This window comes from Mustela putorius, unplaced genomic scaffold (assembly GCF_011764305.1).
Source record: "Mustela putorius furo isolate JIRA1106 unplaced genomic scaffold, ASM1176430v1.1 tig00003942_pilon_pilon_pilon, whole genome shotgun sequence".
Classification (NCBI taxonomy): domain Eukaryota; kingdom Metazoa; phylum Chordata; class Mammalia; order Carnivora; family Mustelidae; genus Mustela; species Mustela putorius.
Window position 1 is genome coordinate 13,396,641 of NW_025422087.1, and position 14,443 is coordinate 13,411,083.

Here is a 14,443-nt window from a genome sequence, read left to right on the forward strand (position 1 = left end):
GATGCTGAACTGTGCGCCCCGGGCAAGGCCGCACGGACAGTTAGGAAGTGCCAGACCAGTCCCAGAGGCCCTGTTGTACTTGCTGCCTCTCGCCGAGCAGCTTAAACACCCACCCTCCAGCACCTGGAGGGCTCAGTAGAAGGAACGTGTGACTGTTGATCTCAGGGTGGCAAGTTCGAGCCCCACGCTGGGAAAAAAGAGATTACTTAAAAATTAAATCTTAAACAAAGCAAAACACAGAACACTCATCACCTCACAGTCCTGTAGCAGGAGTCCCAGCCCGCCCCATGGGACTGGCCGGTCCCAGCACAGACCCTAGGAGGGGCTCCCCAATTGTGGACAGCGATTTTCTGCATTCCCTGGCACATGACCCCTTCCTCCTTGTGGCCGCCAGTGGTGGGCTGAGTCCCTCACACCTCTCCTGCACCCACCCAGCAGCCCAGGGTGACGTCCCTGTCCCCACATCTGCTGATTGGAAAAGTCCCTCACAGAAGCACCTAGATCAGCCTCTGGCTGGTAACTAGGACCCCTAGACTGCTCTGCTCCAGAACAAAACCCCATGGCCTAGAGGCTCACACAACAGACATCTACCTCTCAGTTTTGGAGGCTGTGGGTCCAAGATCAGGATGCAACTGACTTGCCAGCTGGCGAGGACCCGTCCCAGAATGCAGATGGCCACCTTCTTGCAGTGTCCACACATGGCAGAGGGGAGGGCTGCGGCCTCTTCTCCTTTCAAGCACAAACACCCTTCGTGGGGTGTGTGGGGTCTCTACCTGGTGGTGGTGTGCGTGCCTCCTTGGCTCCCGGAGGCCCCACCTCAAAACACTGTCACCCCAGAGGGTGTCCTCAGAATTCTGTCCACCACACACATCTTCCGACTGCTAGCTCAAGGTGTCTATACTGTTTCTCCATTACCCTGATGAGCGTGGGATGTTCTGTGTTTCACTCACCTTTCTTGCTAGAATTTAGGTGCTCGGAAAAATGTACAACAAAAAGTGAGCACTTGTTTTCTCATTTGTGGTTTCTATTAACTGAAGAGTTCCACTAAGCAGCATGGGTTCCAAAGCCATTCACAAACTCAGTAACATACTAAAAACCAATGTAGAGACCCTATGTACATTTTCAACCCATGAATGAGTGTAGACCGTGTAGACAAGGACAAGACCATCTCAAAGACACCTTCTGTGCCCAGGGTTCTCTATCGAAACCCAATGCAGAACTGACCAATTGCAAAACCAAGTTCTCTGTAAGCAAAACAAGTCTTCTTCCATGTAATCACAAGGCTGGTAAAGAAATATTATTTTCCCCCTGGGTAAGCCACCCAATGGCTTGTAAACTTTAAAAAAGGCTTTTAATGACACAAAAAAAGTAAGGCTAGTAAATAGCTTTAGAGTCAAAAAGTTTAATTTTATTATAATTGTTTTTAAAGTCAGCTATGATCTTGACAAATATCACGGGTAAGTCTATACAGCCACGTTTCCAATTTCCAAGATACAAAAGACAATAAATATAGATTCAAATTCATCCTAAAAACAAGGTTCTAAATCTAATTAGCTGTGGTACAGCTTGGATCCAGTATCACAAACATATGTGTAGTCCTGAAGAACTCCTATCAAACAGGGATTGTGGACACCCGACCAACGGTTAGTTCTCCACCAGCAACATCCACTCGAGGAAACGGAGTCCCCTGGGGGCCTACTTGGGGGAGAGGCAGAGAGGGCAGAGGAGTCCCCTGGGGGTCTACTGGGGACCTCGATGGCACTGGTCCATTCTGGTGGGGGCAGGGGAGGTACAGAAAAACGAGGTGGGAAAGGAAGCCGACCCCTCAGGAGCCCAAACGAGGCCCTATTTCTCAAGAAAACCAGGACAGTCACTGTTCATCTTCCCGAGTGCTCCACGAACGCCGTTCCCCAACAGTGTGGTCAGCTTACTTTTAAGCTGCAGTCCATCGTGCTGAACATCCCCCAGAGACAGCAAATTCTCCAATCCTTCATTTTCTTCCAGAGGACATTCTACATTGCTTTCAAGTTATGTTATCATTAAAGTCAGTCTTGTGAAATTTTTGCCAAAAACAATCACATTACTTTTTCTTAGTGATAACAAAGATTAATTCTTCAGAAACTAAAATCTGTGAAGTTTCAGGCCAAGCTCCTTTGTCTTGGTTTAATTCTTGGGTACAGCTGCAAGAGAACAGAGACATGCTTTACACGCTGTAGAGACAGTCACGCAGGAGTGTAATGGGGGCAACGGCGCTAAGCCCTGGCCCCCAGGCTCGGCCTGTATTGGCTGGAGCTGGTCTGTGACGCGCCGCACGCAAGGGGGACAGGAGAGATCGGGGTCCGTCAGCTTCACTCCCAACAGCCTGACACTCTCATGGGGGACAGGAGAGATCGGGGTCCGTCAGCTTCACTCCCAACAGCCTGACACTCTCATGGGGGACAGGAGAGATCGGGGTCCGTCAGCTTCACTCCCAACAGCCTGACACTCTCATGGGGGACAGGAGAGATCGGGGTCCGTCAGCTTCACTCCCAACAGCCTGACACTCTCATGGGACCTGAGACTCCGCCGCAAAATGCCACAGACTGAAAGACTACCGATTTAAAGGGAGGGTAAGTGGAGTTTTTTGTTGGTGGATTTCTGTGGCTTTCTGTTTTCCACAGTAAGAGCAGGAGAGGAGCCTGTGAAGTTCAAAGATCTGCAGTCTGCAAGCCAAGAACAAGTCAAACTAGCAATTCAACTGGCAAACTACACAGAGCCCCCTCCCCCTCCTTCCACCCAGACAAAAGGAACAAGGTTCCCTGTAAGAAAGGAGAGTCGGACTTCTAGCCAAAACTGAAAAACTAACTGGCAGCTCAACACTATACAAAAGACCATCTTCCCGAGAAAAGATCGTTAGTCGATACGATCTTCCAGACTCCCATCTGAGCCTCTGATTAAAAACTTGTTTATGTGATTTCCATTTTTTCAGCCTCCAACGAAACCAAAAAAAGTTACTTAGAGGCCACTTCTACCCCAAAGAGATTTCCAAAAGGCTAAGAATATTTCAATGTCAAATTAACATGAAAATCTTGGGTCTGGTCTGCAGATGTCAGAGCTCCCTGAGGTCACCCCTCGCCGGGACAAGTGAGGCTTCCCAGTTCCTGAGTCCCAGACCGCTCTGTTAGAGGAGTAAAACGAAGGGCTCAGACCCGCAGGCAGTTCACAGAGTTCTTCCCAGGGAAGGAACGGTGACAAGTGCTGCTGGTGTTCAGGGGGATATGGCTGCAGGCCAAACTGCTTCTCTGCGGCGGGGAAGCTTCAGGGGCTCACGGCTCAGGGTTCCTTAGCTCTCATCTGTGCTTCGTGATTTTCATTATGGTCCTACCAGCGGACACTGTCTCAGCCCCAAAGGCTGACTTAACAAGAAACCACGGACCAGAGGGCAGAGGACACACAGGAACGGGCAAGGAGGATCAGCAGACGCCAGGTCCCGACACCACAGTCGCGCCACGCAGGTCATGCACCGCCGCAGCGCGTTCGCACAGAGCCCGGGTTCGCAGCCTCAACAGCAGAGCAGGTCCACACGAGGAGAACAACACCCTCCCACTGTCCTTCAGACACCCCGGCAGTCTCTAGAGGCGGCGTTCTCTGTGCCCGTGTGCCACACCCCTATGGCCCAACCGTGAGCGTGTAGGGGTGAAGCAGGGATAGAGGCGGGGTGGAGCACGGGTGGAGGGGGGAGCCATGCTGCCGACTCTCCCCCACTCACCCCCGCCAGGCTCTTCTGGTTTGGACTCTCCTCTCAGCCTCTCCATCACCCCTCCCACTCTGCCACCCCCAGCCCCTGCACACACAGGACAGCACTCCTACTCCCTGCCCTCGGCCCACCCTCCTTGCCGCCTCCCTGCAAACCCTCCCCAGAGCCCCCTGGTGAGCGTAGCCATGCCTCTATCCTGACACAACAGGGCGGAAAGCGTGCACGCACTCACATGACTGTACAGTTTGTTTCCAGCTTTAACACTGAACAGGAGTGAAGGCTCTGTCTGCCAGCTCCACAGATGCTGGCGAGGGCAAACGCAGCATTTGTAGCCAACGTTACCCATGTCCCGCAAGCTGCTGGGAAGCAGCAGGACCCCAGCCCTCAAGGGCTAGCAGATATGGACGTGGGACACCCACCAAGTGTAAACCTCACACTGTCCAAACTCTAAAATTCCATGTGGTGCGAGCAAAGGGCAGTCAGCTGCACAGAGCCCCTGACACAGGGTAGCTCCCGCATACCTGGGCCCCACACACCACTAGGGCCCACGCACGCACACCCGCGCCCCCTGCACACCCGACCCCCGCACACCCGGCCTGCACAGCAACCCGTCCGCATGGCTCGCTCACCCCCAGCAGGTTGCGCGGAACGTAGCCCTCCTTGTCGTGCAGACGTGCCCACCACCACTCCGTCTCTTCCTCGTCCTCCCGGCGGATGACGGTCATGCAGTCCCCGTCTCGCAGGGGCAGCTCGTCACCATTCTGAGGCTCATAATCCCACAGCGCATAAAGGACTCCTTTGTTCATGATGCCCATTTTCTCCTGAACTCCTGAAATGACAGGAAGAAACCACAGAGGACGCATGACTCGGCCCGCCTGCTCTTCAAACCCTCGGCTCCGTGAAGCCACATGAGGAGAGCTGGGCAAACGCCAAACCGGAAATAGCGCAGAAGCCCCCCATGAACAAAAGCCCTGGGGGCGGGGAGGGACGCCCACCAGACACATTAGCCTCCGCCTCTGCGATCTTCTCTAAGGCAGCTCAGAAACTAGTCTTACTCGGAGTACAGAGAGCCCCGCAGGCCCAGGAATATACTGAACCGCTGGCATCTAGGCTGTCAGAGGAGCGCGCGCCGCCTGCCGAACTCCAGCACGGCTGAGCATGGGGACGAGGAGCCCTGGAGAAACCGCGTCATGCTGACCTGGAACCTAGAGCAACCACGACCACAGCTCACAATGGCAATGTCTACTGAGCAGTCCCTGCCCATTTCCAAGTGGGGAAAGGGAGAGGAAGAAAACTGTAAGACACAAAGAATCCACAAATATTTCAGACACAAAAAATCTACACAGAGTCAAGTATAAAGTCATGAGGCTAAGGAAACTCACAAATGTCCACTTTCATTGTAATAACAGGACAGGCAGTAGGCAGGAGCAAGGCGGGCACAGGGAAGACACGGGGAGGGCACGGGATGGCACAGGCTGGGCACAGGCCCAGGGGGCACAGGCACAGGCCCATGGGGCAGGTACGGGTGAGCACGGGGCACAGCAAGCAAGGCAAGTCAGTTAGGTCAGGAAGCCCAAGCACTGCAGAGCTCATTACTGGTTTCACCTTTACAGGTTTAAAAGAAGGCAGGGAAGTGTCTGCTTGCCCTCGAACAGTCAGATTTTTCAGCTTCCATGGACAAGGAACTTAATCACAAACTTAATCATCTATCAGTTAAGACGACAGAGCACTGGGTACCTTGCCGTGGCTCTGGGAAAACTGACACAGGACAAGGAGCTGCACTTCAGCAGAGGTTCCAACGACTAAGGGTCAGGCTCCTACTTACGGGGACGGTTATGCTCCCAACTTTCCTGTTTCAATGAGACAGGACCATGAGATTCACAAGGCTGACACCCTGAGTGAACCTGGCCCCCACAAGGCTGGAGTGGGAGCAGGATGGGGCGGGAAAGAAATCCAGGGCACTGTGGTTTGCTCAAATGACAGCTCTCCAAAGTGTAAGTGAGATTATCCTGGGAAAATCTGAATGACTGTAAAATACTAATTAAAAGACATTCGGTCAGAATTAGAAAATCATAGTCTAATAAAAAAATAACAACTTCAGTCTCACATCCAAGAAATCACTAAGAATGGGAGAAAATTTCTCCTTACTTTGCTATTCACCAAACTAAGAAGGGGACATGGCAGGAAAGGCACTAGGAGTGCATCCATGGGACTGGCAGGTGTACTCTGCGTGGACCGTTTGTGACTACGAATGAATGCGCACCCCAATGCTCCAAGGTGGAGAGGAAGGACAGATAGGGAGACGTAGCCATAAGCAGGACAGACAGCAGGAGCCAGGGCCACCACACAGAGGAGACTCCAGAACAACCGTGAATGGAAAGGCAAGCCAGAGAATCACAGCGTGACTTAGTTCACAGAAAGGGCAAACCCAGGCACAACCTGACAGCCCGAATTACAGGATTCATTCACGGGTGACAGAGGGATTTTTTAAAAAGCAAGGAATGATCAACATGAGGAACAAAACGGTCAGGGTCGCAGCTGCCATAGGTGTGAGGGGCTACGAGAGGGCAGGCGCCCAGGCCCAAGCAGGGAGAAGCCAGGCCATGGTCATTTCAACATCTAAGGTAAAGACACGTTTTCATGGTGTTCATGGTATGTTCCATAAAGTAAAGCCTCCGATTAGAAGTCCCTACGTGTCTTTAAAGATCAGATTCCAGGGCACCTGGGTAGCTCAGTCATCAAGCGTCTGCCTTTGGCTCAGGATGGAGCCCCGCACCAGGCTCCCTACCCAGCGGGAAGCCTGCTTTTCCCTCTCCCACTCCCCCTGCTCATGTTCCCTTTCTGACTGTCTCTATCAAAAAAATAAATAGAGGGCTCCTGGGTGGCTCAGTTGGTTGGACGACTGCTTTCAGCTCAGGTCATGATCCTGGAGTCCCGGGATCGAGTCCCATATCGGGCTCCCAGCTGCACGGGGAGTCTGCTTTTCCTGCTGACCTTCTCCTTGCTCATGCTCTCTCTCACTGTCTCTCTCTCAAATAAATAAATAAAATCTTTAAAAAAAAAAAAAAATAAAAAAAAAAAAATAAATAGAATCTTTTAAAAAATTTAAAAATTTAAAAAATTAAGATCAGATTCTATAATTAAGTAAAGCTCAGGACGGCCACTGCCATTTCATATAACAAAGTATATAGTAATATCTTAATAGTAAAATCTCAATCTATCAAAATCATTCTTAATCCAGAGATGGGAAAACAGGAATGCAAGGTCACCCTCTGTGCCCACAACTGACAGGAAGAGCTGCGAGGCCGCCCCTCCACGCTCCTGAGCCTGACAGCAGCCCGTGAGCCGGGAATGCAGCCTCGCAGAGGGACAGGCTCCCCGGCTCTGCGGCCCTTCCAGTGACAGGCGGAGCAGCTTCCTGGAGCACGTACAGCACAGACCCCCAGCACTGCTCACCTCCTCTCCTCACTTTGCTCCAGCCCGGCTGAGAAGAGAGAACCTCAGCTCGTAAGAGTCGTGAACAGAAATGCCACCTGAGAGAGGCCTGTCTTGTTCTCGAGGGTCAGAGCTGATGTTCTCCCTCAGGATCAGAAACGCAAAACCACGACAGAAGAGCCAGAACTCGGCTCTGAAACAGGTGCCGCCCTTCCTTCACTTCACGACCGGTCTGATCTTGTGGGAAATCCCAGCTCCGCGGGCTCGCTCATGGCCCCTGCCATAGCCTCGGGGCCGTCGTGGAAGGCGGCTCCACTCACGGGGGGTCCAGTGTCTGGCCCGCATGGGGTCAGGGACCGCGTGGCGTGTGGGCAGCTCAGAGGCACACGCACAAAAGCCGCATTCATCGTGGGCATCAAAGCCGCCCTGTTTCCAGCGCCCAGGACCAGGCACGACATAAAAATGCTTTCCCTGATAATAAACATGCTTGGCAAACGGTACCCCAGAAGCAGAGGACAGATCAGCACAGTCACGAACACGTGGGAACGCGCTCATCACAAACCGTAGAGGAACTGCGAGCACTGGGTGTAGCCCTCCTCCGTCTCCTCGCACTTGTCTGCGGCGGTCTGCAGGTCGCTGTAGGTCGTGGCGAACACGGCGGCTCCGGACTCCACCAGGAACTTACACACCTGCACGTTGTTGCAGGAGGCCGCGCAGTGCAGCGGGGTCCTGTGGGGCGACACACAGCAGGCTGTAGGGTCTCCCTCGGCACACGACACCGGCAGGCCCGGCGTCTGTGCAGAGCGCTCAGAGTCTACCGTCTGGGCCCTTCTTCTGGAAACCTCCTACACGGTTTTCTAAAAATCAGTTAAACACAGATATTTGAGCCCACGAGAGAGGACAGGGAGGAACGGTTGAGGACGGGCCACACTGGGCACTGCTATGCGGGGCAGCACAAAGAGCAACAGAAACCACAAGCAAGACGTGCAAGGCCAAGGCATGTGAGTGACGGTCTAAACCAGGGCGAGATGCTCCACAGCACCCACCCCTGCGTCCTGGGCAGCTCAAGGGGCACAGCCTGCTTCACACCAGAGGCCTTCTCCCCCGACACAGGCACCTGTCCATACTTGCTTCCCACTCCCATTGACGAGGGATCCGGGCTGCTCACGGAGAACTGCCTTCACCTAACAGCTTGTGAAGTCCAAACTGAACTTGGAGTAGAGGTTTGTTTATTCAATGTAGAGGAGAAAAGCAACTGTGAAATACACACATTCCGTCTGACAGGCCGCTGGCCGGCAGGAACTTACAGCCACCCTTATGGAGAGCCCCTCCAGCCTCTCACACATTCACAGCAGGCTCCAGGCGACCCCCGACAAGGGAAGGGGGGAGAAGCCTGTGCCGCCACCTAGCTCAAAGACAGACAGCAGCGTGCGACCCGGGGCCAGACAGCACGCATCCACCCTTCTCTTCCTGCCCCATTCCGTTCTGTTCCTCTCAGGTGCACGGTCTCCAAAACCACAGATCCCCCACCCTGCATCCCAGAACACAGTAGGTCGAAGTCTGGTGAATATTACTACAGAATTTTTAACTGCATGCTTTTTTAGTAGTGAAAAATTATATATGACCTAAACTGCTAGTAACAGGGAAACAAAAACATATGACACACTAAGAATTTGTTTTGGGGGTGTCGACTGGCTCTGTCAGGGAAACGATTATCTCTTGATCTTGGGGTCATGAGTTCAAGCCCCACGCTGGGTGTAGAGCTTACTTTTTAAAAAAAGAAAAAAAAAAGGAATTTGTTTTGCTTAGGTTATAAACATAAACCAAAAACTTAGGCTACAAAATATATATTTATGTAAATTTGAAGGGAAAAGATTAAAAAATGACTGGTGTTTACCTTTAAATAACTGTATATAAAAAACAGTTTTTTGTATTCTTCCAAAGAAAAAGCTTATTCTAATTCATGCTTTCTTTAAAAAGAAGAATTACAGAATCTGCTCTCTGTTCTATTACAGTCATTGGAGGTGAAAGCACCTATCAGGACCCCTTATTTTGGTGTGCAAAAAATAACCCATGATCCTACGAAGGATACTCATCATCTCTAACAATGCCCTCTAGGTTCCACGCACATGACCATTCCGCAGAGGGCTCCGTGAAACAAAATTCCACAGTCCCATACACTTGGGAAATGCTACAAACTCTGCTTCCCTCTTGCAGATGCACAGTGGACATCCGTGGACAGAAGATGGGCATCGCTGGGCTCGGGGGACTGGGCTGGGACCAATATCTCTCAAAGTCACACAAGTCAGCCACATCTGTGCCACTCTGGGACATCTTCTCATCACTCAACTACAATATTTCATAAAAACTGCACATGCTTCCAAAACAGGAGCAAGAGGACTGTCACACAAGGACACCTGTGGGCGCTCCTAGCGTCCAGCAGTGCTGGCGTCACCCCGCGGCCAGGGTGGCGGTCACTGGGGACTTACCATCCATCACTGTCTGCAGCATTGACATTCACACCAAACTGCACCAGGAACTTCACAATTTCCGTGTGGCCCGCACACACAGCATTGTGCAGAGCTGTGATGCCCTCATCATTGGGCAGGCTCGGGTCGTCAACCTGCGACATCAAGACGAAGGGGAGCCATCACCCAAACTTCCTGTCACCGTTCAGGTCACTATCACCTGGCTCTTCAGGATCAAGGGAACAGAAATAGGCTCTGCGGGTTTGTTTGTTTTTTTTTTTTTAGTTATAATTGAAACCTCCAGGAGCCAAGACGACTATACCAACCTCAGGTCTAGAAATAAGACCACTAGAAGAGCCACATTAAGTAGGCACTCACTGTAAAAAGGTCTAAAAAATGAACAGGTGCCAGGAACCTCAGTCATTTTTGCTTATTTACCTTCCGGCTCCTCACCACAAATTAGAGTCTGAGGAGAAGGTGCATTTCCCATGTTAAGGAAAAAAGGTCAACTAAAAATATTTTAAATAGTAGGCTTCTGAAAATAGGGACCACATGTGCAACTTAACAGCACAAGTCCGTGTCCACCCTGGAGCAACTATAAACAGAGGGGAACCATCTCCCCAGACAGAAAAGTACTCTGGAGAGTGCTGGGGACACCGCACTTCAACTCACAGTCAAAGCTGAAACCTGCTCCGCATCCGTCCCAGCGTCCCAGCATCCCTCCCTCCGCATCCCGCATCCCTCCCACCGTGCGCGTCAGTCCCACCGCACACCGCATCCCTCCCACCGCATCCCTCCCACCGCATCCCTCCCTACCTCGGCCCCTCCCCCCCAGAGGAGCTTCTTAAGCAGAAGTCAGAAACAAAATGTAACATATTTAAGAAATCTACAAATCCAGTCATACCTCATACCTCATAAATAATTCTCTGTACAAGGTCAAATTCTCCCTCCAAAGATGAATCTAGGAGTAAAGCGAGGGGGTTGAACTTCACCCGCATTCCATGCGCGATCCTTTCCGAACCAGTTTTACGCAAGTTTGTCCTTTTGCCCTGCGGGAGAGAGGTACGAAGTAAGGACCCCGGTCTCCGAGAGCAGACCTAAGGAAGGGGCGGAGGAATGTCTCAGCTGAGAAAGTAAAAGGACATTTAAAAAATCCATATCAGCGCATTTTATGGACATGAAACGTTATCTAGAAACGTATATAAATCACAATACATAGCTTACTGAGTAACACCTGTGTAACAAAGCCCGCAAGGCCTAACAGGCGATGAGAGCAGGCTGGCTTTCTGTGGGGCACAAAATCAGTCAAGACTGGCCTTCAAGTTCCCTCTCTGAGTTAGGGTGGCAAACCCCACACAATTAAACCAGGCGACAGCACAATTAGACTTATCATGGCTAATGTTAATGAATGGCTACTGGCGGACTCCCCACCAAACCCTGTGACCCCATCTTACAGATAAGGAAGTTAAGGCACACAGCCAGGAACACCAGAGCTGCGATTTAAATCCAAGTCATCTGGCTTCAAATCCCTTCCCTGCAACCATCTTATAACGAAATGCTTCCTCAGGGGAAAGCATATAACCAAGGAAATAAGGAGTATTATCAGCCTGTCTTACGTATACTAACAAGAAATCTTTCCAGTCTTAAAATGCTATCCCTGGGGCGCCTGGGTGGCTCAGTGGGTTAAAGCCTCTGCCTTCAGCTCGGGTCATGATCCCAGAGTCCCGCACGGGGCTCCCTGCTCAGAGGTGGGCCTGCTTCCCCCTCTCTCTGTCTGCCTCTCTGCCTACTTGTGATCTCTGTCTGTCAAATAAATAAATAAAAATATTTTTTTTAAAAAAATGCTATTCCTATTTTACATTCAGAATTTGACTACACTCCAAGATACACGAGCCAATTAGTCAAGCCTTTTGACTATGAATACAATACAGCAAAACAATAGAGCAAAAGTGTTAAGACTGATTTAACAAGCCATTCAATAAGTTTCCTACACACGCCCAGCAAAGTGGCAACGTTTCCTGAGGCTCACTGTGCTATGCAGCTTGGTCCTTTCTCTATTTCGGATGCAGAAAACCACCGAGGTTTAGAAAACATCAAGCAGCCATCGCTCCACTTCACAAACTGCTGCTGTTTCTGGGAAACAAGAAGTGTAGATGTCACATGACCATGAGATGCAGCCACGAGTGGGATGGGCAGGACCGCACGCACACTCCGAATAAGCCTGACACACAGTTCAGTCTCTCGCAAAGTCAGACAGTTCGGTCTCTCGCAAAGCCAGACAAGAAGGAAATTGCTCCCCCGGGATGACAGGAACAGATAGTGACACTGTGACCCTCCGGTCTCCTCTGCCCCGGGTACGTGAATCATTTTGACTTAACGACTAAAGAGGGGTGGGGAGGTGGGGACACAGCAAAAAGAGGTGTGAAGTCGTCTCTCCTTCCCACAAGTTTAACGCCAGCTGCAGGGAGCCATGCGCCCTGACAGACCGGGCACAGCGCTGTTTTAAGGCCTAATCCCTACTTAAACCCTGTCCCCTAGAATCCACAATGTGCTGTATAAAACTTGGAAGCAAACAGCCACAGTAACCAGCAGTTAGAGCAAATCAAGACAATAACCATCTCTGAATACCATTACATCTCAAAGACGCAATGAGGGATCAAAAATATAAAACACTTTAAAAAAATCCCTACAATATGCAATTTTGCTTCGATCTCTTTAAGACTCCTGGTTTCGCATCCTACGGAAACAGCGCAATGCCAGCTATACCTGAAAGGTCAACTTTATTTAAGGACACCCTGGGATTTTTGATCCTCTCTCGAAGACTTCAAAGGGACACAACAGACTTGCAAACAAAGGCATGACAATTGGAAGGCTTGTGCACCATGTGCCCAAGTCAACACACGCACAGCCTGGGAGGAAGGGACGCTGGGGCTCAGGGGCACGCCAGGGGTCCCCTACCTGGGAGGAGAGGAACAGGCTTGTCCCACCCCCATCTGTCCCACACACACCCAAGTTTACCAATGTTGGAAGTCTGAGGATCCCCTGAAACAGTTCCTTAAAGATACACATCACTGAGAAGAAGAACAGTGTAAAATCACTGTGGAGGAAAGGGGCACCATCTGCCTGATTTCACAAAGCTGGTCAAGGGAGGGAGCTTCCGAGCCTGGTCTCCTCCCTCAGAGCCTCGCCAGCCTCCCAAGAGGGACCGCCACAGCGGCGTGGGGTTTGTATCGTAAAGAACCCAATTCTGCCTCTTCCCAAAGAGAAGGGTTCTTCCTAAAAAACAGAGATGTTCTTTACCCTGAATACACCAAATCTTACTCATACTTCTGAGCTCTCCTGAGCACTAAAAGGGGTGTAAAATAAAGAGGCAACTGTTGGCAACCATAGGCAATTCACACACAGACCATCCTCTGCAAGTGGCCCTGAGCAGTTGTATGTTTCTCCAGGTCTTTGAGAGTCAACCACCTGGAAATCTGTGACAAGGGGGTCTCCTGAAAGGACTGTGAGACACCACACTACTTACAGGAGGCAGAGACACCTGCCCCGTGACTTCGGGTGGACGCATGCTGCCCGAGTCTTCTCCCGGCCCCTCCGGCTCCCCAGACGGGTATGGTGGGGGCGGGTATGGGGGATACTCCTCCAGGTACACTTCCAGTGGATGGGGGGCCTCTGCACTTGGTTCTTCCGCACTGTTCTGGAAACTGGGGCTGCTGTCCAGAACTCCTTCAGGCATGTAATCAAGGCCCGGGGAAAGAGCTGCCATGTCACTGTTCTCGGAACTGGCGCTTCCCACGTCCTCTGGGGACACTGGTTCAGGAATGAGAGAGACTGTCTCCTTCTCGGGCTCCACGTGTAAATATGGATTCTGGGTTTCAATTGGGCTGTCAGAATCGGCCACCACAGACGTTGGCTTGGATGGATATGAGGGAACAGAGATGGTCTCCATGGCAGCGATGGTGGTCCTCTGGTACAGAAGCTTCTGGATGTTCGGCCCATTTGGACCTTCCGGCTCTGTGATCGAGCTCCGTTTCTTGAGCGGCCTCGGCGCGTTGGAAAGTTTCTTGCGCAGGGCTTCCAGGTCAGCATCGCTCTGGTTTCGGTAGGGGTTGGACAAGAAGGGCAGCAGTTTGGTCGGGCTGAGTGGCCGAGGAATTCGTTCATTCTCATGGCTCTCCTGGCCCGAGGCCACAGGCTCCACATCAGGCTCGGGACTGCCAGGCTGGCTCTGGCTGCTGGAGTACACGTTCTCCAGGTGCAGCTGCTGGTTCTGGGCGGCAGCGATCACAGGCTTGCCGTAGACTGATCAGAAACGGAAACAAAGCCCCGATGAGGATTAAATCAAACCAGCAGGTAATAGACACAGGGCACAAGATTGAAAGCCTCCTTCAATTTCACAGTTACTACACGGCACTCTTCAACACAGTGATTTTTTAAAAACAACAAAAGACCACGCAAGGCTTCCATGTGAAAACCCTCACTGATGAGAACACGTGCCATTATTTCATGTACCATGAAGAAAAATGCTGCTGTTGTAACTCTAAGAAAACACCGGCTGGGGTGCTGAGGGGGCTTAGAGAGTTAAGCCTCTGCCTTCAGATCAGGTCACAATCTCAGGATCCTGGGATCACGCCCTGCTCAGCAGAAAGCCTGCTTCTCCCCCTCCCTCTGCCTGCCTCTCTGCCTACTCCTGCTATCTTCCTGTCAAATAAATAAATAAAATCTTTTTTAAAAAGCAAGAAAAAAAGAAACTACTGCTTGTAGCAAACTTAAAATGTCAAAATATGAAAACAACATAAAGCAA

General features: G+C 51.2%; 1 protein-coding gene across 5 annotated transcripts in view; it reads right to left on the bottom strand.

Moving 5' to 3' along the window:
• Positions 1 to 1,386: 1,386 nt before the first annotated feature.
• TP53BP2 (tumor protein p53 binding protein 2) overlaps positions 1,387 to 14,443 on the bottom strand; it is a 56,137-nt gene continuing 43,080 nt past the window's right edge. For 4 of the 5 annotated variants that reach the window (XM_045069730.1, XM_045069729.1, XM_004761874.3 and 1 more), the window contains 6 exons: positions 13,166 to 13,941; positions 10,551 to 10,688; positions 9,661 to 9,794; positions 7,734 to 7,900; positions 4,366 to 4,565; positions 1,387 to 2,180 (listed from right to left, as the gene is read on the bottom strand). In XM_045069730.1, coding sequence (XP_044925665.1) covers positions 2,139 to 2,180; positions 4,366 to 4,565; positions 7,734 to 7,900; positions 9,661 to 9,794; positions 10,551 to 10,688; positions 13,166 to 13,941 — 1,457 coding nt within the window. In that variant the 3' untranslated portion in view covers positions 1,387 to 2,138. Of the gene's footprint in view, positions 2,181 to 4,365; positions 4,566 to 7,733; positions 7,901 to 9,660; positions 9,795 to 10,550; positions 10,689 to 11,668; positions 11,773 to 13,165; positions 13,942 to 14,443 lie in introns of those variants that run through there. The other variant, XR_006603589.1, reaches the window with a different exon arrangement.